Source organism: Ostrinia nubilalis, chromosome 13 (assembly GCF_963855985.1).
Source record: "Ostrinia nubilalis chromosome 13, ilOstNubi1.1, whole genome shotgun sequence".
Classification (NCBI taxonomy): Eukaryota; Metazoa; Arthropoda; class Insecta; order Lepidoptera; family Crambidae; genus Ostrinia; species Ostrinia nubilalis.
Genome location: NC_087100.1, coordinates 735,799 through 761,525, shown reverse-complemented (window position 1 = coordinate 761,525; position 25,727 = coordinate 735,799). Strand labels below are relative to the sequence as shown.

General features: G+C 35.7%; 2 protein-coding genes across 5 annotated transcripts; both read right to left on the bottom strand.

Annotated features, from left to right (window-relative positions):
• Positions 1 to 1,764: 1,764 nt before the first annotated feature.
• On the bottom strand, positions 1,765 to 3,281 carry LOC135077097 (cytochrome c oxidase assembly protein COX11, mitochondrial). Its single transcript, XM_063971672.1, has 4 exons — positions 2,930 to 3,281; positions 2,564 to 2,719; positions 2,263 to 2,430; positions 1,765 to 2,065 (listed from the first exon to the last, which is right to left on the bottom strand). Exons 1-4 carry the CDS (start codon positions 3,164 to 3,166, stop codon positions 1,922 to 1,924), a joined length of 705 nt encoding a protein of 234 aa, XP_063827742.1. The 5' UTR covers positions 3,167 to 3,281; the 3' UTR covers positions 1,765 to 1,921.
• Positions 3,282 to 11,392: 8,111 nt separating this feature from the next.
• Positions 11,393 to 25,431, bottom strand: LOC135077379 (longitudinals lacking protein, isoforms A/B/D/L-like). Of its 4 annotated transcripts, none has more exons than XM_063971911.1 (6): positions 25,210 to 25,430; positions 24,494 to 24,698; positions 23,761 to 24,015; positions 22,103 to 22,349; positions 21,215 to 21,286; positions 11,393 to 14,298 (listed from the first exon to the last, which is right to left on the bottom strand). In XM_063971911.1, the coding sequence occupies exons 2-6, from the start codon at positions 24,665 to 24,667 to the stop codon at positions 13,937 to 13,939; spliced, it is 1,110 nt and encodes a 369-aa protein (XP_063827981.1). In that variant the 5' UTR covers positions 24,668 to 24,698; positions 25,210 to 25,430; the 3' UTR covers positions 11,393 to 13,936. The 4 variants fall into 4 exon arrangements, with proteins under 4 accessions (XP_063827981.1, XP_063827978.1, XP_063827979.1 ...); XM_063971908.1 differs by lacking the exon at positions 11,393 to 14,298 and adding an exon at positions 15,005 to 17,370 and having other exon boundaries at positions 25,210 to 25,431; XM_063971909.1 differs by lacking the exons at positions 11,393 to 14,298; positions 25,210 to 25,430 and adding exons at positions 15,005 to 17,370; positions 24,838 to 25,122.
• Positions 25,432 to 25,727: the final 296 nt, after the last annotated feature.

Below are 25,727 nucleotides of genomic sequence, written 5' to 3'. Positions count from 1 at the left end.
AGTCGATAGTAAAAAGTGGAGCTAGAAACCTTATTTTCCCTGATCCATTTTATCTGGAGACATCAAACCGAACGTTCATTTGGGCACTTACAAGTTGCCCTAAAACGCTAGAATGATCATTTTCGCAAATTTTGTTTCGCAGACCAAACTATACTACGTAAATGGAGCTCTACATACGTATATGCCTGCAAGCATACAAAATTATTGCTCACGGAAAAGATATTTACTTCCAATCAGAAAGTACTACACCACGCTCGAATTTTGCAGGAGAGCAACTAATGAAGATATTTTACACAATTTATTTTTAAAATCAGATTCTCAGATATAGATAATAATATAAACTTCATAGAAAACACAAAGTTTTATCAACAGCAGCAAAAAGTTAGTTAATAAATGATCAATTTGATGATGAGGCTGATACTGATACTGAAAGAAAGCTTTACTTTTGTAGATATTAGCCTATTTGACGGTTCAGAAACTGACTCTGAATAACCAATAAACTTAACTTCACACTGGCTTAATTTCCATAAAACATATTTTAAAAATCTTACAAGTGGATTAGGCCTCCTGGGAACACCACTATAAAAAACGTGCTTAGTTCTTCACCTCGTTAGGGTAGTACGGAAGAAATACAAATACAAATACAAAATTGTTTATTCAGAATCAGGTTTGAAAAAACAGGGTTTCGATTGGGGTTTTCTTTTAAGTATAAGTAGATACTTGTGTTAGAAAACCCCGCTCTCCATTTACAATAATTTACATTATGAAATTATACAGCTAGGAAATACCATGCATATCTATTGACTTATTTTACGAGTAGGAACTGAAAATTGTGTGTGTGTGTGTGTGTGTGTGGTGTGTGTGTATGTGTGGTGTGTGTGTGTGTGTGGTTATTATGTAGTAGTAATTTTATTAATTTATTTAATGAAAAGTTAAGTTATGTGTTTGCATAATTAATTAATATTAATTTTAGGTTAAATTCGAAGAAAGTACATAAACATTGCAGTTATTTTTTTTCGTTTTTTATTTTATTTTAAAGTCTAATATGATAATGTTCCGAGGGTTTCCGGGATTCGTCCCTTGGTGATAATGTAGCTTATATGATGCATTACATAATAAAAAAAGCAATTTCTTAAGAAAGCTTAAGAATAACGAATAAAATAAAAATAAATATTGAGCTCCATACAAAAAAAAGTAATTATTGTCAATAACTTATTAAATAATAACTTTATCAAGAAAAGTTACATAACATAAAATATTTCTTTTTGGCAAAGGAACACATTGGCGTAGTTATTTTTACAAAATTTGGCAGTTATTTAAATTTTTTATTTATTTTTATTTTAAAGTCCAAAATGACAATGTTCCGAAGATTTCCGAAATGCGACACTTGGTGATAACATAGCTTATATAGTTGCATTACATAATACAAAAGTCAATTTCTTAAGAAAGCTTAAGAATAACGAATAAAATAAAAATAAATGTTGAGCTCCATACAAAAAAAAAGGAAATTGTCAATAACTTATTAAATAATAACTTTATCAAGAAACGTTACATAACATAAAATATTCCTTTTTGGTAAAGGAACACATTGGCATATTTATTTTTTCAAAATTAGGCACTTGATTTTTGAGCGACACTAAGTCTATGAAGCTCTAATATCAGCCCACCGTGCGCTGGTCTAGTGGCTTCCAAAATCCTTTCTACATTTCCTTTCAACTTGCAACTCAACATCATCATCATTGTATATTGAGTAAAACAACTCTGTCATAAAATATTTTTTATAATAATTGAAAACTTAACAAAATATCAACCCATCACAAGAAATGATGTAAATGACACACATCTAGTACTTTCTAATAAAAGCATTGTACCATCATTTCTGATACTTGATTTGATCAAATACTACCAGGTTATCATACATTTACTTTACGTATGAAGGTACAGGGAGTTTCATTCCCTCTTTAGCCTCAAAGAATGTGTATGAAAGCACAATCTCATCTACAAATTCCATTCTAGGGTCTTCGGTAAACTCAGGGTCGATGTAGAAGAACACAGGCATGTCAACCTGTAAAAAATAATATTCATAGGTAGTTTATGAAACAGATCTCAGATCAGATAGATAAACAATATTCTATTCTATCACTCAAAATCTATGTAAAATGAGCTATCCTAAAGATAGTGTTATTACTTTTGCTCAGTTATCTTAAACCATGACCACAGCAAAGGCCTATAGATATTATATTAGACCATAGGTCAAATTACCTGCTCATGTGGATTCAGCTGTTGCTCCTCGAAACAGAAGCACTGGATCTTGTTGAAGTACTGTCCTGCCTCAAATGGGATGACATTGTATGTGCTGATACCTGTGACTGGTTTATTAGTTGGGTTGCGGGCCGTGTAAAATGCAAGAGCAGTCTCTCCCGGAACTACCTGCAAAGAAAGACAGATACTGCCATTATGAATATTGATATAATAACTAAAAGTTTCAGCAATCAGGTTTTTAAAAACACCTTTTCTGCATATTCTGTGAGTGTAGAAAGTTTTATGATCTTACGTAACTTACAGTAATGTCAATTTGCTGGGGCTTGAAGTTCCACTGCATGGAGGATGCAACGTCAGCGTTAAACCGTATCTTGATGGGCCTGCTCTTGACGGCCTTCATGTTGCCGACCACCTCTGCGGACTCCACTTGAGCTGTAGTCCCACCATAACTGTAAGCCTAAAAAGTTTTGATGCTTATTATAGATACCTTAAGCGATTTGTTAACTTGAAAGATCTTACTTTTCATTACTACTATGTAATGCTTAGAATATTTTTCTAATTAACAACCAAGAAGTAATTGTTTTTAGATATCCAAATCGATTTAATTATCAGCATTTCACGCAAGAACTGTTTACCTGATATGAAATCTAAGGTTACCTCAACTCACCTGACAGAAAATCCTGTATAAAGGTACTGCAGCATAACTTAACCCTACAGTCATTACACCTAAGGCCACCATATAATTAAGCGTTGACCTGATATTCTTCTTCTGTTCGTGAGCGCCTCGATTTACTACATTTTGTACAATTTGTTTTGGAACCAGCAAAGTGGCCGGCGAACTTACGGTAAAATTATTCCTAAAAGTATTTAAGTAACATCTGTTCATACGGACTAGATAATTCATTTTTCTATTGTAATTTGTTACTCGTATTTATAAAATTACAGAAAATCGGAATTTGAATGAAAACATTTTCTGTAAATTTTACGAACTGAAACGTCAAAATTCGAGATTTTGACAAATGACAAGTACAGGTTTTTTGTTTCATATATGAAAAGGCATGACCGAGGTAAAGCTTGGTCAAATTGGAACTTACTTTCCTGATTATTAATTACAAATAAATTACCGAAAGTAGGTATTTACATATTAGATATGCGATTGTTTTAATTATGTATGTATCTATATACCGACCAAATTTTCTTTCAGGAAGGAAATGAAGCTGTGTAAGTTGATAACCTTTGCTTTAAAAAACCAACATGTTTCCCTAAAGATGGCGTTGTACACCAAGTTCCGGGCAAAGATTTTCTGGTTATTTCGTTTAGGCGCGAATATTTTGAGTGTGAAATTGTGAGTGTTTCAAGGATTATTCTACGTCCAGCTATCCAGGTGAGTCATTTAATTCACTATAAATAAAACAGGTTACGTTTAATAATATAAGTATTTAACTTTAATATCACAATTTCATATAATACTCTTTTTTCCTAACATCATCGTTTATATTCTAAGGCCATTAATTTGTGTTTCGTCTTTATGTGAGCATCCGTGTGGGTTTTCTGGTAGGCCTTGTATGTGCAATCGAGAAATGGGCACCTGAACATGGGCTCCTTGCCGCATTCGTACGTAACGTGGCGTCTGTACGTGCTCTTATGTCTGTACTTCCTCTTGCACTTCTCGCACTCGTACGACATGTCGTAATGTGACCAGAAGTTCTTGGTCTTCATGGGCACTACCGGCAACATGTTTTGCATCATAGTTTTAAAAAAATCCACTTCACCTGTAACAAGGAGATTAGTAATTCTATAAAACTTTGCGCGAGTGCCTATTTAGCTACTTTCTGTATACATCCGTTCTAAATCATTTTGCAATTGAGTTTTATTTTAAACAATTTTCAAATACTGATGACCGTTGGAAATAATAACAGGTATTAACAAAGAATAAGAGATAAAGTTGGTCTAGTATTCCTCTAAACTCTAAAAGAACAGACGCAGATATGACTTTCTAAAAATTAAATTCTTTTACGTTTATGCATTTGAAGCGCTCTCAACTTTCACCATGGATAGGAATGTTTCACAGACAAAACGAACTTTGTATCAAATTGAGAACATTTATTCGCATGCATAATCCTGTTTAAAAGAACAAACCAAACACACTCCATATCACTGAAAAACAAAAATACATCAATCAAGTATTAAACATTGTGCTATTTATTTACTAATTAATATTGACCAGAACACATGTTTTGGCATTTCATAAAATGTTAAAGTAACATTAGTTTTATTGATTTTTAATTGCTTATAATACACGAATAATTCATATCAGGTAAAATGTAAGATTTATAATAATTATTGTTTGTTTGTATAAAGTTACAAAACAACTTTTCAATACTTTACGTTTAACAATAATAAACATTTGATCTGTGTATATCAAAAATATTACGCATTCTACGGTGAATTTAGTTAGTATATACATTTCTATTTCCACCACAAAATTGGTGGTATCCCTTCTTTTCATTGCCTACAGCTGCCTTAGAAATTTCTTTACAGATACCTTTTAGGTCACACACAAATACTTGCAACTATTAAAACTAAGTTAGATAGCTACAACCTTTTTAAAACGGGTCAAAATGAAAAAGGTAACCAAATACAATTTCTAAAAAATTTAGTTCTTAATACGTAAAGTTTAAGGCACATTACAGCTGTGCTGATATGAAGATATTAGTTAATTTAATCTACCAACAATGTAGAACCTTATCTATGTTGGTGGGTCTATAAGTTTTAGTTAACAATATTTACTACAAATTATATAAATATTCTATACAGGATGATACATTTAATCTCTCTTCAGTATTTTAAATCATCAGATAATGCTCTCAAATACACCACCTCCACTAGAACACCATCTATTCTATTTTTATATAAAAAAAAATCTGTTTACGTTTTATTTATGTCAGGAAGAGCAAGAGCAAGTTTTAGGTAAAATAGAAAATACAATATTGCTTTTAAAATGTAAATTAAACTAATAACTTTGTAAAATTATCCAACAAAATTAAGAAATCGTACTGCTCTTAATAAAAGTTGGTGTATTTGATCATTACGATCCAGTGGCGTAGCGTGGCTTTTCGCCGCCCGGGGCCGTCCGGAAATCCGCCGCCCTTTATTTTAATTATAAATATTTTAAAGTTTAAATATTATATTGAATGGACTTCAGGTACACTATTCACCTTATTTGTTGAAAGTCAAAATAAAGTACCACGCACTGCTTCAAAAGGAAAATACATTAAAGAGAAGCAATTGCTTGAAACCCACAGGAAGTTTGATTTTCTTAAATAGCTCAGCTTTATTATAGTTAGGGAGGCGAGGTAGCTAAATGGCGTAATTCAACGGCGCCGTCGAGACCTATCAAAATCGAAAGATAAAATAATTTCGAAAAGAAAAGCTCGTATGGCAAAAACCATTTTAGCGGTGGGTTTGGCGTGTAAGGTTTTTCAAAAATGTTAAAAAAAACAGTTACTTGGGCATTCTCGAGCGCGTCAGATATTCATACTACGTATGCCCCGAGTGCCTCTGATAACAACGGTATACTAATCTGCCGGTTTGTGTGGTGGGGGCAGGCTACACTTCGGAGAATGTGCGAAGGAATTATATAACTTAATTCCACCAGCCCCTTTCCATCACCGGGGAACCAGACGCAGGCTGGCGTACCATCCCTACATTGTCGACATTCCACCAGCTCGCACTAAGCGTTTCGACGACTCCTTTATAATGCGAACAGCTAGGGACTGGAATTCGCTGCCTGCTGCTGTATTTCCTGAACACTATAATCCGGGCGTTTTCAAGGCGAGAGTGAATAGGCACTTACAGGGCAGATATGTACCATCCTAGACTGCATCTCACTTAACACCAGGTGCGATTGCGGTCAAATACCTGCCTTGTCTAGCATAAAAATAAAAAAAAAAAAAAAAAAAAAAGGCATATAAAGTAGTCAAAAATGAAAAAAATATATATTTACTCTTTACTCGAGCGCGTCAGATTTTCGGAAGGGGTGTTAAGTAGGCCCCAAGGAAGCTCCCTTTAAAAAAACTGACGATTTCGGCGTGATGACGATAAGTTACGATGAATTATATGAAAATGCAAAAAAAAAAGTTTTTTTGAAATACTCGAGCGCGTCAGATTTTCATAGGGGAGGTTTATCTCGGTATCCTGAAAGCATATTTTTTTAATCTGACAAAAATGTTGGTGGGTACTCTTAATCTGACCGAAAAAGGTTTTTGGTTTCTTTTTTTTCCTTTCTTTCTCCTTCATAAAATGGGGAATTTATGCCAATAAAGCGATAGATACAACCAACGTAAATGTTTATTTAAACTTTTTTTTTGTAAAATGTATCGTTCGCGACTTATATGCCGTAACGCGTTCTTAGGAAGACGAAATGGCTTCTCCACACTTCCGGTCATGCGGAAACCGGCAGATTTTGTATTTTTAGCAAGTTTTAGATTATATTCTTTAAAATAAAAATAAAAAAAATCGCGCTCGAGCATGCCGGATTAACATTTTTTTTTTTACAAGTTCGCGACCCGTCCGAAATTAAAAAAGTGGTTTGAAAAATGTATAATATGTATCGAAGCTATTTTTTAAAATAATTTGTTTGAATTCATTACATATTTGCAGCAAGTTACAGATTTAATTACTGCTAAAAGTTACCATTTTAGCTAGCTCATTTTGAATTTCGAATTTGCAGAATATAATAAATAGGGTCAGATGTTCAACAATGAAACAATGGTACACAATAAAACATTGCAATATTTCTTAAATGCTGCGTTGCCATATCGTGCACTATATCGTGTAAGGATACTTTCGACAATACCCCGCCGCACCTCAGTTCGTGTCCGCGCCACGTGTGAGAAGACGTGTCTGTGGAGCATTATTTATTTTTTTCACCAAAAGGCAAGTATTTTTGTCGTTCTTTAAAGATTTTTGATAAAAATATGGTTGATAAATTTATATTTTTCATGATTACCTAGCATTACACATATATCATAGACTAAGTGGAACTAAATTATATGTTAAAAGTGTTACAAATTAGTGATTTTTTTTGGGGTTATTAAAATAAACCCTATGTAGTCAACAATGAAACAGTTGCATGATGGACACAATGAAACAATGTTTCATTGTGTACCATCTTGTTAGATTGTATAATACCATATACCAAACAAAATCTACTGTCCGTGCAAATAATCATTTTTAAGGCTATAAATTACTAGGTTATCCTAAAATTTGATGTTTATTTTTCATTTAAGATGGCGCGAACTAAATCTCTAAAGAGGAAGAAAGGTGATCATTTAGGAGATAATATAAAAAAATATAATAGTAAATAGTAAGGAGTTATCTTAACTAGTTATAGGTAATTTTTTATTTATTTTATTTATTTACACTTTTGCACATACAACTGTACAGTGGCGGACTTAATGCCAGGTGGCATTATCTGCCAGTCAACCACAGGTCGAGTAGAGAGACTAAGGCGGTGCAATAAATATGACGTTTAATTAATATACTTACATAGCATTAGATAAAATAAATAACATAAGAATACATATATTAATATAATAGACATAGGTAATCTGATGAGTCTGATTAAATTTCAATTATTAATAAAACCTTTTGATTGGACTCGGGCATTTTTTATTATTCACTTACTTCATAAATTCAATAAATATGAATCAATCACTCAATTATAATGTCTCATTGTTGAAATTGTAGTGTTTCATTGTGCACATCAAAACGGACGCAATGAATCATTTCCAATATGTTTGTTTTTATTGTTTTGCTAATTGATTACAAATTTATTAAAAAAAACATAAATGACATCCGATACCTACCCAACTAAGTTAACTATGTAGCTTCAAAAAATTAGAACTGTATCTGTAAAAACAAAAGGTGTACGAGATATTGAATTGTTAGTGTTTCATTGTTGACACACAATTAATTATTATGTTTCATTGTTGAATTTGAGGTGTTTCATTGTGTCCACTGTTGTGTACACAATGAAACATTTCCAATTTATGTGAATTTATTTTTTTGCTGATTGATTAAACATCAATTAAAAAAAACATTAATGCCATCCTATACCCAATAAAATTGCCTACATACCTGTCAAAAATTAGACTTCTATCTATGAAAATAAGAGTTCTATGAGACTTTGAAATTTTAGTGTTTCATTGTTGAACACATGACCCTACACGGTTTTAAAAGTAGCTTAGATATGGCTTTAACTATTTACAAACCACTTTTTTATTTCGGTTTGTAACAAGAGAAATCACGAAAGATTATCTGTGGCGCAAGTTTTAGAGGGGTAAGTAAGCTCCTTAAATATTTTTGTTACTATTACTTAATAAAATAGATTAAAAATTTACTCTTCGTGCTTTTTTCAAAGCAAAATCTTTTACACAATCGTCGATATCAAATTGTATCTCATTTTCAATTGCCAGTATAGCTAGATTTGTTAGTCTCAACGTAGACATAGTCGACCTTTTTTCTTCTTGTTCATGCAATGTTTTTTTTCTTATCCGCCGCCCCCTTTCATATGCCGCCCGGGGCCATGGCCCCCCCTGCCCCCCCCAAGCTACGCCACTGTTACGATCGTAACTTCGATTTAAACTATCACCTGTATTACACACGCAAACAGGATGAATTTAGAAGTCACAACTTCTCGTATATTGCTTAAAAATCTTAATAACATTTATTATTAGTTATAATTTACTTAACAGTAGGTATGTATACTTTATATTAATGTTAAGGCACTAACAGTTTATGGCTAAGAATCGAATGGAAGATTCTTTGGTTCAATTATTATTTTAAATATTGCAAGATTAAAATTTGAACTTTATAGGTAACTTAAATAACAGTAACAAATGCAAAAAATATACATTTTAACAGGAATACTGAGTCCATAATACAAACATATTTATGTATGGCAAAAATGTACAGTTATAAATTTCTTTGGTAACAAGGAACACACACTAAAACATTAATAATAACAAGAACAAGAAAATATAACAATCTATTTTTAATATTACGTGTAAAAAGTATAAAATAATCGAAAAACACGATGTCTTACGTATCTTAAATGATAATATACTGCTCTAACGTAAGTGGGGTTGGCTTAATTTGAGCTAAACACAGAGTGAACATGAAATCATATTAGCTGGTATGCTCGTCATTAATGCTGATAGCTGGAACAGGTACAATTCTCACACTGAAAATGTTGTAATAAAGCTGTCTATCAGTGTCAATACTGAATCACAATTATGTTCAGCCTGTGTATTAGCTAATTAAGTGTTTAGATACAACCGTATTTTAGCTGCCCTTTTTTACTTCAGTATATTCATGTCTTTAACATAAATTAGTTTCTAATAGCTGCTTTATATGTTACTTCTGTTCTATTCTATGAGAATTGATAATACTTATCCGACTCAAAGGACCACAGCAGCTATGTAGAGCAGCTACGCAACAATGTATTTTTAAAATTAATAATGAGATACAAAACAATATTGTTAAGTATGACCTACATACACAAAATACTATACACCTAACAATATTGTTTTACTTCTCGTAGCCACCATTTCAATGGCGTTACTTGTTAAGTCCTTTGTTTGTATAATATCTTACGCGTGAATGAGTAAGTAGTAGTAGCTTCATAGGCCATAGCATAGAGCCTCTTTGATAGTTAATTATCTGATCGCAATCTTTGGTATTACTTAATCTTATATTTAAAAAATGAGTTTTATCGGACAGATTTTTTACACCTTCATTTTCGATCTCTTCAACTCTTTGATTTTCAAAGTCTTCAATTAAGTAAGGGGTCCACAGTTTAGTTTCAGTGATTTTTACAGCTGGAACAGAAATAAAAATTAATTAGTATTTTTGTATAATGCCATATTGAGTTGTTAGTTGAGCTAGACTACCATTATTTTTATACAGTGACCAGATACCACACATGCATATTAGTTGGTTTATTTTTACAACAAAGCCAAGCATTTAGTGCATCCCTACAACTGAGAAATTGATAAATAGGTTTGCTTAGTAAAGGTATTAAAATTGTGTAGGAAGTTTTTCTAAAATTATAATCAAATCAAAAATATCGTTATTTGTTTTTACTAATTGAATTAGTAACTTATAACAACACCTTTAGTAAGCAAACAGTTAAATGGTGAGTGCAGTGTGAATTAAGTAACAAATTGGAAATAAGTATTTAATTTTGTATGTACAAAGAAAACGTTAGGAGTATTATTTCCACGTTTCGAGTTGTTTTAGTTTTGAATTAGTCCCCCACCCGTATCCCCAAGTTAGTGACACCAGTCATGATTTACTGACATTGAACATATTCGCGGCGGGTCATTCCGACACGAAGTCCACCTTCTCCGGCAAGTCTTTATGTAGATGCCGCTCGTGCAACAACAGATTGTGCTTCTGGTAGGCTCGGTACACGCAGTAGGGACACTTGAAGCTCGGCTGCTTCCTGCACTCGTACTTTATATGCCGCTGAAGCGAGCCTTTGTGCTTGTATTTGTTCCCACAGTCGACGCACTCATACAGTGTCCACCCAGCCTTACCGCTGCTCAACCCGGGATTAGCATAACCCAATATATAAGGAGTGTAAAACTGTGCAACTGAAATTAAAACGCAAATAAAATAAATACGTGCAAATAATACTAAGCTACCACCGCACTAAGTGAAGCCAAGCCACCTTAGGTAAAAGAATGTGCCACCATATCGAAGCAGAGGATAATGCACCATGTCTCCCATTAATTTGCTTTGTTTACATCTACGGGGTTTAATCTATATCTAGATTCTTAATTATCTATTTTCGAGTAACATGCAACCTTTCAAAGATCTAGCCCGTTTAAGTTTGTATAACTATACAATCCCATGTTTATAATTTATGAAATCGTAAGTTTAGTTTAATATTTAGCATGCGTTTTTGAGATATTCACATGAATATTTAATAACAAATGGCAATGAGATAAGACAGTGTTAGGTACCCTTAATCCCATTCCCACATATTTGCCGTAAAACCATAATATTATTATTTAAATGATATAATACACACATGGTTTGGTTAAACACAAAAACAAAAATATATCAAGAATAGCAACTTTATTAAAATACAAAAAGGTTATAAAAATACAATCAAATGCATTTAATCACTGAAACTTGGATCTACTGACAGATTATGATGTAGACCTATCTAGTCATCTACAAATATTCTAGGTAGCAATTCTTACTATAGCTAGTTTCTTTACAATATCACTTGGATAAGTTCGTGTACTACTCGCCCACGATAGCTAGACCTGCGACTGGAATACGGTGACGTACCAAAATGGTCCTTAGGATCTTAACGATAAAGTAGCTCAGACCCAGCCCGATCGACTTCTAATCAGAAGTCTAGTTATAGTGGACGATTAGTACCATTGTGGCTCACTTGACTGAGCGTCGAGTGCGACCGATGGGTCAGAAGCAAGGCCTGCACTGGTGAAAGTATAATATCACAGTTGTAGTTTATCAGAATCTATATAACATTTACTGATTACTCTAAACCTGAAATGCACTCTGCAACCTGGATGAAGGCGGTTCATTTTGTAGGTAACTAACTTTCTGTAATTTCGTTTAAAAATCACAACCTAGAATTTTGCAACTTTCTCATATTTAAACCAAAAATTATCTGAAACGTTTTAACCCCTAATGACTAAAGTTTTGAAGGCACTTAGTTTTATACTGACAAGATTTGTATGGTTGTACTTATGAGCTTTACATTTTGATTGCAGGATGGTAACTCGAACTGATAATAACTTATTTTGGTAGAATACCAAAAAAATCACACCACCTGTTTCAATTTTAATAATAACAATGTAAATACTTATTTTAATCTGCGATTGTTCTGATTTTACAGGTGATTATAAAATATGTGGTGTCATTTTTCATGATATGTACCATGACTAACCTTACTATTTCTAAATGGTAATGTGTTTAAAATACTTATAACTATCTGGAAGAGTAATTTGAACTTGTCAAAATTGAATGATTGTGCACGGTCCATTGTATTATAATAACATAATGGCAGTGTTCATGATTTACGATTTAATTTTAAAATATCAACTTTAAGGCACTCAGTTGCGAATCAGCTATAGCTAGTTGGCCCCATACCTACACTGAAAACAGTGAGAAATCGGTACACTTCGTAAGGAACAACATCCGTTCACACAATATTTCGGATCGATTTGTAAGCCTAATGTAAAGATAAAATAAATGCATAAGATGTAAAGAGATCTAAAAATAATTGAAATAAAAAATTAACTTAAATGAGTATTACAATTATACAAGGGAACATGCATTATGGCAGAGAACTAGAGCTTGCTACCTAAGCGAAAATAGCATCATTTGCATTACAACTACGATATACAAGGATATAACTTAACAGTTTACGCGCTCACATAACTTATACCGTACCGTACGTACGAATGAGTACCGATAAAAACTTATGGAATACTAACATAAACTTTCTAAATCGCATATATTTGATTAAACCTACGATAACTCCCACCGCGACCGTCGCGTCGCAGCCGTGATAATTTAGGAGAGTAACTGCAACTGGTAACATCTTAACCCAACAACTTGTACTTTACGAATCTACCGAATCTCGGAACCTAAATAGATCAACCAGGAATGATAGTTTACATAATAAATGCTGTACATAAAAATATATACTTAGTAAAAGCGTAACTATACAAAATCACTTCAACTTAACATACTTAAATGCAACAGTTGCGCACACTGTCACAAATCTACTGTAACTAGTGTCAATACTATTACTAGTAATTTGTCAAGAGATTAAATTCATGATATCTATATTTTTCACTTCTGGGCGTAATATTAAATAATTAGAATTGAGTAGGTAACAATTGAAGGCACTATTTGTGACCTCGGGGAAGGCATTACATCTAACGTGACTGTCTAATGCCACTATCACATAAGAGATTTCATCACATTTATCACAATCAGAATAAACTTGGGAATTTTCAAAAAACTTTCTCTTAAGAATCTCTACGATAACTATAATCATGATTTTCAAAGGGGTCAACGAGAAACATTAAAAATAGAAACATTATAACGGATCTAGTAACATGTTGCGCCGATAAATTCAAAACGTTGATATGTAAACCTAGCAGGTTTGTACCTAATTAAAATGGAGTATTGAGTAGTGACTAAGTTCGCAAAGACGGCGGGAGCGGCGCGGGGGGCGGAATCCGCGAGCGGGCGAATTACTTTTGAAAAGGATTTAGAGTTTCCCGCCTTTGACTTTTTAAAAAGAGGATCAAAAGGGTAAAGCCTGGTCCGTGAGCACGTAGAATTTTGTCCAATGACCCCAAGCTACCCATCCTTATCGCTCGCGCGTAATTATGTTGCTGTCGCGCTCGCACACACACTGCGGGCGCCCGTCGCACAGTCGCGACAGCAATATAATTACGCGCGAGCGATAAGGATGGGTAGCTTGGGGTCATTGGACAAAATTCTACGTGCTCACGGACCGGGCTTTAGTGGAGCCGCCCCGCGGATGCCATGATGCTGAGTAGGAACGTGCAATCACAAGCGCACTCACCCGCCGCCCGCGCGCTCGCCGCGGCGCCTACGTGCAGGCGTCGACGTTGTCCTGCTTGATGTACTGCTCGGGCTTGAGGTGCACCTCGCGGTGCATGCGCTCCATGTGGCGCGCGATGTGCATCTTCTGCTTGGCGCGGTACACGCAGTAGGGGCACTGGAACTGCGGCTCCTTGCCGCACTCCCACTTCTGGTGGTTGCGCAGCGACGACTTGAGCTTGTACACGCGGCCGCAGTCGGGGCACGTGAAGCTGGGCTCGCCGGGCGCGGGCAGCGGCGCGCGGAGCCCGGCCACCAGCGGCAGAGCCAGGCGCGCCGACCACTGGTCCCACGACAGCCCGCCGATCCTACTGAACGACACGTCCTCCGTCGCCGGCCCGCAGCCGCCGCCTGAAAACCCCAGAACCGTCAGCACCTCGTCACGCGAACGCGCACACACATTCAACATTCCCGTGTGGTTAACGACAGTTACAAGCGTTTACATGTTATATACATATATACGATACATACACGGTACATATACGTAAATATACTACATACTATACGATACATAGAATAACTACTGTGAATATCCACCGAGTGCTGTGATGAAAGCTTTGCAAAAGGAGAAGTAAAAAAAGAACAAAAAAGGAATCGTAAAAAACGTTTATTTGGCGATTATCGTTTCTCATTTTGAGGATCTGGACCGTTCTCAGACAGTTTCGAGAGTTTAATCGAACAGGAATTTCCTGATAAACTTTTGGAAAAGTGACTGTAACAGATAAACTGTCGAACGTTACTGGGCCGATAATTTAGTCACCGGTTTGAGTATAACAAACATTTGTTAATTATTATGTAGTCTCCCGACCCATGGGTTTTCTTGGCTACCTGAAATTATTAATTATATTAGTATGAACGAAAAAGGAAAGAAAAACAAAAACTGCGACATGCGCAAGTTGAAATGAGGACAGTGACCGCTACGTGTAATGCGAACAAACCATGCACTCATGCAATGTTAACAAACCAAATTGCCTAGTAAAACTGAGACTCACCTAAGGTTTACGCTAAAATAAGAAAACATAATTATGATTGGAAGATGGCTAAAAAAAACAAAAAGTTTGTTATACTATAGCTATATTTGAATAAACTTTTCTACCAAGTAAACCCCAATATATTCATATAAAAATCACACTACATAATTTGAAAACTAGTTCTCCAATAACATTAACAAACAATGTAAACGACATAACATCAAAATGTATATTCTAATTCATACATCAGTACCATAAACCGTAAGATATATGATGGGAATATTGCATATCTGTATGCTTAGCAATGACTCGAATGCTATAACAAGTAACGTTCTTTATTTCTCACCATCACATTATTAAACTAATACTGACTTTGGTCAAATAGCTTTGTAAACCTAGGTTAACAAAAAATATCAACAGTGTCAATACGCTAATTGAAACTTGGAATATTGCTATTAATTAATTATCAGTTAATATCGAGATATTTTCTTTGAAAATTTTGAACACATTTTTATCCCAGCTTATCGAAATACCAACCAAACAACATGAAAATATCTCTAACGCGTAATAAATACATCTACAGGTAACATTGTAGGCACATAATGAGCTTTATTTTACTAATCATAGCCGCGACTCTATGCTGCATTGCAGTATTTACCCCGTACTTTCTAATCGACTTCCAAACATTGCTTCTCCTTGATTTAAGAACGCAAGTAAATTTGTACCTTATGAGGTACAATAGGGAACAATCTGCTTGCGCCATTTTCTTGCTTATTGTAGAGATAATGCTTGAAAGTCGCTAGAAAATACGGCTAAATTAGTTGCGAATGCGCGTAGAATTGAGACATGACGTGCGGAACCACAAAGTTCCCTCTAATATTAACCTAATTAATAAACAACTCGAAAATATAACTTTGGATTTGCTACAAAAAGTCAGGAAGACAAGGAATGGTCCCTTCGTGCTAACAAATAAATTGAAGAAAACAAGAATTGTGAATAAATTATGGAAATGAACAATAACTTAACCAATAACATAATCATAAAACTAAACAAGTTACTGTCAGAACAAACACCTAAAGATAATGAATTTTTTCTACCCGTGACAGTTAAGATAAAATAACAGACGGCCTGTTTTAACAGGCCTATTCATTTATGGTACAGGAAAATATCAACTATTTTTATAGTTTCTAATATCATTGCACTAAATATAACGAATTTGGAATAAAATCCTTTTGAGGAATGATAAGTTATTAATTCTAAACAAATTCGAGATAGTATCGACTCTAAATTATATAATATCAATAACATAAAATAATATATTTTGGTATACAAACACTTATTGCATAATATTTCCGGACTTAATAACAATTCGACGACAATAAAGTCGAATTGGCCCATCATGATCGCAATCACTAGAAAAGTCAGTCCCGAGAATGATCCATAGCTAAGAATCAAACCCAGCATTCACCTTTGCAGTGCTTTTGAAAAGTGGGACTGATAGCCAATTTTCCTAATTATATTCAATTTATCAATTCGTATTATTGTCTACATTCTTCAATATATCGACCTTAGGTCATATTCTTTTGAATAAAATACTCAGGGTCAGTCTTAACTACGACAATAAACTCTAAAACAAAAATCAACAAAATTAGCGCTAGCGCCATTAGGGAATGTGCACATTACAACTACATTACAGTGTATATTAAAACGTCTTCAACAAAATAAAATAGTAAATATAAATAAAATTATTGCAGAACCGATTTGGTTGGGTATCTACTTTGGTCTAACTTTCAAACGTAAATCTAGATGGATGTCTTTTTGTTTCGCCTGACTTTGTTGCTGGCGTACATGAACCACTCGTTGTTGTGGTGCTTGCGGATGTGCACGCCGAGGTTGCCGCGCTGCTTGGCCTTGTACGAGCAGTACGGGCATTGGTGGGAGGGCGCCTTGCCGCCGCACTCCACGTTCTCGTGCCGGCGCAGCGTCGACTTCCAGCGGTACTTCTTGCCGCAGTGCCGGCACTCGAACTGGCGACTCGAGTCGTCCGAGACGCTGCCGTCTCTCTTTCCGTACGGCGACTTCGAGTCGGCGCCGGAGTCGAACGACTCGTTCGACACGCCGACCGGGGCGCCCTGGTAGGAGCCGGAGTCGTAGAAGGCGTCGGTCTCCTCGGGCAGCACGATGTCGTCGGTGTCGTCGTACTCGTCGGAGTCGGCGTCGTCGGGCTTGGGGCTCTTGTAGTCGCGCGCGGGCGGCGCGGCGTTGTTGTTGAACAAGGCCTGCTGCAGCAGGTGCGCCTTGAGGTCCTCGGGCAGCGCGAGCGGCAGCTTGGGCCGCAGGTTGGTGACCTGGATGCAGGGCGGCACGAGCCCCGCCAGCTGCTGCGACTGCGCGCGCTGCGCCGACAGCAGCGACAGCAGCGCCGACGGGAGGTGGGATTCCTTGTGTAACTCTGAAATGCGATACATTAGGTATTGCAAATAAAAAAGTCAAGCGGAACTACGGACGGAGTCTCGGTTAATACTACCAAAGGCTAAAATAAAATTAAGGAACCAAAGAAATGCGTTACTGTAATAATAAAAAAAATATAAAAAAATAATTCTCGGTTAGAAAATATAAGGCGAAGCTCTAAAATTCATGCAAACATGCACAATCCAAGTAATCGAACTCTCATTGACTTATCTTCCCATAAAATTTCGGTTACCGGGTCTATCGATCGAAATGAAAAGCCTCGTGACGTTTTTCAAATCGTTTAATAGTTAAAATATCGAATATCAATCAGTTTTATCCATACATAAGTATACAAGGCTCTTATAAAAATTAACGAAAATTTAATACCATCTAAAGGAAGATCGAATAGTTTTACGAATAAGGCACTAGAATAAAGCACTGAGTGGTCCACCGCGGCACCGGCGCGTCACTTGACGCTGAGCGTCTTCTGGTTGGGGTGCTTCTTGTTGATGTGGTTCTTGAGCTCGTTGCGGCGGTGCTTGCTGTAGCTGCAGAAGGGGCACTTGTACTGCGGCTCGCGGCCGCACTCGAGCGTGACGTGGCGCACGAGGTTGCGGCGCGCGTTGTAGGCGCGCTGGCACTTGGGGCACTTGTAGCGCTTTTCCACCTTCCGCTTGCCCAGCGCGAAGTCCGCGCCGACGTCGTCGGGCGGCAGGATATTGTAAGGCGACTCGCGCTTCTTGTCCTCGTCCGAGGAGCTGCGGTCGGCCTTGGGCGGCGTGACCGGCGTCTTTTTGTTCTCTTTCGTTTCCTCGGGGAGCTTGTTCGCCGTCACGTTCTTCAGGATCGCGAACGTTTTCGACGCCTCCTCCGCTTCGTCTCTTATTATCTGTGTCACCATTTTTGGTTGCGGCGTGATTTTTGAACCTGCAATAGAAATATTATACAGTGCGCTTTGTAATCTTTAAAAAAATAATAAAGCATAAAATATGAAAAATCATAACAGACGGATTGGCGGACGGACGGTATTCAGAATGATTGTTGATCATTCAAAATATCGGTGTCTGCCGACGTGTGTGACGATTAAGATGTATGATTTCACATGTGATTAAATTAAAAACGAAATGAATACCAAAGTAAATATATTCAAAACTTAAGAAAAACAAAACAAACAATGAGAAAACAAAAGAAAATATAAACTTTGTCATGAAACAAAAGCTACAAAAACAAAAAATAACAAAGAGCTTTTTCTAATTGGTAATCAGCATAATAAATGAAGCTGCTTAGCAAAATCTTAGCCACTTCTGTCTTAGCAAAAATCAACTAGTCAACTTACAAAAATAATCATAGGCAGTAAATATAAAAAAGTCAGTACTTTATGGCACTGGTAGAGATCAAAAATATTGGACCTTGTGATAGATAAACAATAAATTAACAACTAGAGTAACGATTATAGTGATACATTTTTGTATCACTTAAAATAACGAGGTAGGTATTCTTAACTAGCAAAAGTCTACAAACTTAAAGTTAACTAAACTTTGAGACATGATTAACTTTGTAAATAGTATCTAAATAAAAAATCAACAAAAACAAAACAGTAAGCAAAATGTGCAAAAAATTATATGTTCTCTTGGCTCTCCAGTTTAATATTCTTAACATCTCGTTCATTAATCCAGTTAGGATGTTTGAGAGCAATGTGCGACGTCAACGTTTTTTTCTGCGAATACTTTTTCCCGCACTCGCAAGCGAATTGCGGGCCGGTGACGCACTCATACTTCTCATGCCTGAGCTTATTCCTTCTATACTTGTATTGTTTTTTCTTGCAAATGGAGCAAACGTGCCTTCTTTCGTCGCCTGTGCGGTTACAACTCTTACTACTCGACGCTCCTAACTCTCTCTTCCTTTTCATATTCTTTGCGGCCTTTATCCCGACTTTCTTTTTTATCACCTTTTTGACTGTTCTCTTGCCCTTGTATGAATGCTCAATCTTTGGTTTGGTACTAGCAGTGCTTTTGAGGTATCCCCGAGTTAATGGGAAAGGGGTTTTTGCGAAAACCATGGCGTTTAATAGATATGTGGGTTTCTCTGCAAGGGGAAATAATGAAAGCAAGAATAAATTACATATAAAGCATTAGTGACAGGTGATGTTACCAGAAGAAGTGGTATTAGTGGTCAAGTATTTGAATGGAATCATTACTGTTGTTAGGTGCTTTTTGAAGTGAGGTATGAAAAGTGTTTAATGTTAGAAGTTTGAAAGACGAATTACTGAAATGTTCGTGTGGGTGGATAAGAGATAAATGAAAGAAAGAAGTAAGCATGCTACTTCGGGATATTAACTGGGGAGCCTTCAATGTAGTCACTGTAATTGTATAGTATACCTGCATCATCATCAATTTATATCACTATTATTTTGGTCGATCGTGTAAAAATGAAATGCGCATAGGCTGACATAAAAAATATGGTACATGATGTACATGCTTTCAATAATCATTTCTCATGTTTGCATTGATACCTAACAATCATGCATATTTAACATAAAAAAAACAAATGAACCGATAAGGAGAGACAATCTGCAGTGAAATCACATGTGAATGCAAATAAAAAGAAATAATAAATAATAATAGATAAATAAGCCATATAACCAACAAACTAATATTAGTAATAGAAATCATTGTCATTTACCTTACTCCAAATGGCAGCAGCAGTGCGAGGTCACAATCCTTATTCTTCTATAAACAAACATTCAAGTAAAAATCACTCGAAAATTGTGCCATTGAACAATCGTATAACGCGATCTTTAGCCACGACTTTACTTAGCCGGAAATTCTTTGATTGATTGAAGAAAACAGTTTTGATATTGAAATGAACGGGGGGGTGAGGTGTTGTGCGCATAGATATGATCTACCTCTACATACTGTTATGATAAGTTTACATATAAATGTCATTGATAAAATAGTGTTGAAATTACTTACCATTTACTCATTCCAGACGTTTGTTAGCATAGAACAATGTAGCACTTTAATAATTGTAACTTTCTACCGTACTAAATCTACTATCTAAATGCATGCATGAACTACATGTTTGCTTATCCCCATAACACAAACATAAAGCGAATACACAGTATAACATATACATTCTAATTAACCATCTAGTGTAATAATAACTTGAATATTTACTTACCTTGAACATTACCTCACCTTTAAAGAAAGGCTACAAAAACTTGAACAAAACCATATTACCAAAACCTTTACCTGTTGCACTGAAATACTCATAAAGGTCATAACGATACAAAATATTGTAAGATTAGTAGTTTATAATAATATTAGATATGTACTATTTTATAATAGGGTTGAAGTTTCACATGTGAAAACACTAGCACTCTTGTATCCGCTGTTGTGGAATATAATATTTATATATAACAAGATAAATAGATTATTTTAAGCAATGACTGTTTGTCTAATTTCAAATTATGGGAAGACATTGCGCATTTCATCCGTTCCTTTGTATGTCTGAGACAATTAACTTTTGAATATTATGCTCTATCCAGCCACAATTAAAGTGCATAGAAAAGTTGATTGTCTCAGAATATCAAAATTTTGAGTCCCATTGAACATCTAGTGTCGTCGTATAGCTAGTGGGAATGGCACGTAACGACACAAAATGTTGTGTGAGCCCCACCGCGGGTACGCAAGTTAAATAGATAATTGAAGTACAGTCAGCACCAAAAGTTCTGGTTATTTGTGATCTTTATCGCTTTGAGCGTAAGGCGTAAGATATCCAGCCACTTGTGGTGATGACTACACTACCCGGAGTGAGGCGGCGTACAGTAATGTATGCAAGCTTACCTTGCGACTCTCGCGCGCTGTCATTTGAGTTCATTATTTCATCTTGAGATCGTTCCATGTGCCATTGGAAATCTGTAAGAGAATATTACATTGTAGCAAATGCAACAATTACAAGTACCCATTAGCTGGTTTATTGCTGAGCTATTTTTATCCGTTATGTCTTTTCAAACAATTAAACTGTGGCGGTTAAATTTACACACTATGTAATGAAAATCCGAAATAAATCATATCAATCACTCATAAACTATACAGGGTGTTAGGTAAATGGGTATATGAGCCGACACTAGCCCATGTTAACATGGTCATATAAATGGTATGGTGAAGTCAGAAAATTGATATCTTCATTTTAATTATTTTAATTTTCATACAAATCGGATTTTATAAAATTTATTTAAAATAATATAAATATATAATATAAAATGTGTCTATTTCGGTTACTGTCTCTGATGTTCTATAAATTTGAGACCTAAAAGACAGAAAATCATAATTTCAGTAACAATTTTTATAAAGTTCTTAGGATTTCTACCTAACCTAAACATCTTTTTTATGATCTTTTTAAGTTTTTAGTCATTTATCACACACTCATTGAGTATTCAATACAATATTTGATGATTTGAAAATAAAAACATAAGTGAGTAAATTACATGTAAAGTACACCACAAACATGTAGAAAATAATTGTACATCATAGCAAATGTAAACAAGAAAAAACTAAGAAGGTTACAAGACTTACAAGGTTGAGCCATAAAATTACTAACACTAATTATCAACTACTTGTGCACACTAATGTTAAAGTAACGAGTAAAATTGTTATCTATTCCACAAAAACATAAAAAAACGGTGATCCTTTTTACTATTGTGATTAATGAACAAAACAAATTATACTTACTGCGTACGACGTCATTGTGCCCCACAGCCGGGGGCTCCTCAGCCTCCTCATCTAATGTGAGATCCTCTACACCGTCCCTCGGGACTTCCTCTTTGCAAGGTGCTTCGTCTCCGTTGCCTTGTGGAGGCTCTATGACCGGGGCCTGTATAGGGACTGGCGGTCCCTCACTCGACATACGACGAGCTTTCTTTCTACGGCGTGTGGGGCTTATTGAACCTTCGCGACTGTCTATGCTACCATCTCGGGCCTGGTGACAAACATTTAAAAGTTAGTTACTTCTGGTTTTCTTTAATGTGTGATAAGTCACCATTGTTAGTAACTTTCTTTTTAAAACAAGATTTAGAAGTTTAAATAATATTGATAAATTATAAAAATCAAATAATATCAGAATAATGATTCTAAATTGAAGGGGGTCAACTTGGAAATACCACTCTCTATCAAAAATCTAAATCTACATTACAAATTACTAGGTTATCATGCCACTTTCATTTATTTGAAGTTTGGAATTTTCACTTCCATAACTTTAAAGAAAAGTTGTAAACATTTAAAGAAGTAATTCTGTTTCTAGAAATACCAGTTTTGAATAAATTAAAATCTCAATTTAAAATAAATTATTCATCATCAGACTGTCATTAAATTCAATAACTCTGTCATTAGGTTATTTTGTTTGTAAATAAATTATGTTAACACATTTGATGTAACAACAGTTATTTTATGAGAATTATTGGTAACACCAAGTTAAGTGTGCTAGTTTCAAACTAGTTAACAGTTCCTAGTTGCCATAAATAGGTCAAGGCCTTCTTGTGAGGCAATGTGTGTCCTACACAGACTGAAATATGTACGTACATGCTTGAATTTAAATAGTCACAAGTGCTTTGAATGAACAAGGCTGAAAACAGCTTCAAGTGAAACAGATATTGTTTTGCGATGATATGATAAGCAAATGATATCTGTTATGAAAATAGAACATGTACATTTATGTATATGCTTGTGTTTGTTTCAGCTTAAGTGGAACAAAATATTGAAAGGAGCAGTTTTATTGCAAATGAATGGACCATTCTATTTTTTTACAGTATGTTGACAAATAACACAATTAAATTGAATTGATACATAAGGTATTATTTGAAATACCTTTGTTAACGTTACTGTATGAGAAAATAAAGTGGCAGAGATTGCGGAAAAATCTTTGTTTCCACTGAATAATATACCTGTGGTTGTTAACCTTATGCTGCTTATTAGTTTAGAATATTATAGACTTACTTTTAATAGTGAAAAGTAATTTTATAACATTAGAGATAACTTATCTATGAGTAGAAATTGAATAGGTGTGGGATATCATTATTGTACCAGAAATATTACACAATATTTCATGTAAGTTCTAGTTTAAAGGTTTAGTGAAGCAGATTGATAGCTTTGTGTATGCCGCAACACAGTGCATTACTGCAAAGCCACATTAAGACCGATAAGGTTGCAAAGAGAATGCCAATTCTTACAAGTACAGCATCAGCTAGTGGAGTTATTTAGGCAGCTGTGACACAGTTTATACTTGTACGGCTGCAGACGTAACCTAACCCAATAGTTCACTTGAATTGTAATCTCTAAATAGGTTGACTTACTGTAATTTTGGAGCAAATAAATATATTATTATTATTATTTACCTGTGGCGGGGGCGAGGCGACGCGAGGCGGGTGTGCAGCGGGCTGCGGCGGGCGCGACGGGGGCCGGGACGGCTTGTTGTCCGAGAGTCCCTTGATCTGCAGCGACTCGGCTGCCTTCAACAGAGCGGCCAGCTGGTCCTGCGATATGTTCACTTCACCGCGGTACATGTAGTCCATCATGGCTCTCAATTCCGCATACTTTACGTCTTTTAGGATTATTATTGGATGCTTATCAAATTGTTGTGATAGTACACTCTGTAACAAAACAGTTTGTGCTTTACTATTTACCAGGTTGTTTACTAATTCCATTTGTAAATAGATGTACGAAGCTGATCACAATGATTGGAAAGTAACATGAATAGAGTAGTATTTACTAAACAATGACATGTGCATATTTCATAGATGACTACCTTTTTCGGTAAATTATTAGAATTTTAATTATACAGTTGGATGATAGATAATTGTTCCAAATACTAAATGGTCAGTCATTTAGCTAATTACAGCTAAACGTTCAACAGGTAATTAGTGATCTTAGCTAAAACATTACGGAAAGTAGTAGAAACAACTTTCAGTTGCCAACTCATCTATGCATCAATATAACTAATTGCTAACGCATATGCGAAAGCTAGAATGAAACAACTGGAATGTTTATTAGAGCACAACTGTGCCGTAAGTAACTTAAACACGATAGCAATTGACCTACATTACGTGAGCACGCATACTCGGTACCAACCTCGAAATACGGACTGCAGGCGGACAGGACCACTTTGTGTGCCTTCAGCGTCTGACCCTCGGCCGCCAGGGTGCAGTCGACGTGCATGCCCTTCTCCAGCAGAGTATCGAACACCGACACCAGCGTCGACTGGTGGTTGTTCCATCGCAAGCAGAATTGTTGGTCGTCATCCATGATGCCGTCTCGCCACGCCGCGCCCGTAGCCCTGCCACACCAAACCACGAGATCAACACAAACTCACAAGAAAACACCACGCAGTAAATAGGCCACTATGAAAACTTCACAAAGACCACATAAACATAGCATCGTACGCTATCATCACGCCACAGCGTAAATTATCTCACCGAATCACTTCATAAGATGAGATCACGCCCCAACTTAACTAATTTAACTTTAGGGACCACATACGACTCGTCGTAAGCGACGCGGCACAAAGAAAATGGCCGCTTTTCCAGCGCGACAAAAAATAAAATGGCGACGAAAATTCTAAGTTTTACTATTTTCTGATCAAACTTTTCATGACACTTGTTGTTTATTCAAGTTCATCGTCGACTCTCGATTCGCTGAACTTGGAAAAAGTTTACAGTCAACAAAGAAACTTCTGAGAAACTTCACTTTGAAAGTTCACGAGTGGAAATTTTCAAGATGAAAACTCGTAGCAATAAGTAAGCCCTTATCGCGTTCACAACAGCACACATAAAATATGAAACGCTTACCTTGACTATTTCATCAACTATTGTATTGTGTTTTAATGATGCTGAATGTTCTTTGTTTTAATTAACACTGCCACAGTATTTTAACACATTTGCACACCCGCCAGCTTTCTTGATTGAAAACACAAAACTACGCTATGTTGCAAGTTTAGAGAAAGGCACCTCTACAAAAATCCAAACGAAGTACAAGTTGGAAGCGACGCGAGTGACCCAAAATAAGCTCCGTCGATGTTGCCATTAGCGAATAATAGAAAGCTTGAAAAAAGAAAATGTAGCATATATTTTTTATTTAAAGTTATTAGTCCGTTTAATCTACAATTAGAATTATCAGCTAAAATGTTTTTACATTTAATTTTTCATTTGTTTTAATTTGTACAAGGCATTTTTACGCTCGCCGCTTACAACGCCATCTGCTGTAACTCGACTGCACTAAAATGTATAACTTCCTCTTGCGCGGGGAAAACAAAACAAAAGAAAGACATTTACATCGTTCTTGGAAATCCTACTTTAGCTTTGCGTCG

Excerpts from the sequence above, each read along its gene's own strand:
- LOC135077379 (XM_063971908.1), bottom strand. The coding sequence starts at position 24,667 with ATGGATGACGACCAACAATTCTGCTTGCGATGGAACAACCACCAGTCG. Across the intron at positions 22,350-23,760 it reads TCGCCTCGCCCCCGCCACAG|GCCCGAGATGGTAGCATAGA; the intron begins GTAAATAATAAT and ends GTTTGTCACCAG. Across the intron at positions 17,371-21,214 it reads CAGCGCGCGAGAGTCGCAAG|AGTTACACAAGGAATCCCAC; the intron begins GTAAGCTTGCAT and ends ATCGCATTTCAG.
- LOC135077097 (XM_063971672.1), bottom strand. The coding sequence starts at position 3,166 with ATGAATTATCTAGTCCGTATGAACAGATGTTACTTAAATACTTTTAGG. Across the intron at positions 2,720-2,929 it reads TATACAGGATTTTCTGTCAG|GCTTACAGTTATGGTGGGAC; the intron begins GTGAGTTGAGGT and ends AAAACTTTTTAG. Across the intron at positions 2,066-2,262 it reads AGCTGAATCCACATGAGCAG|GTTGACATGCCTGTGTTCTT; the intron begins GTAATTTGACCT and ends TATTTTTTACAG.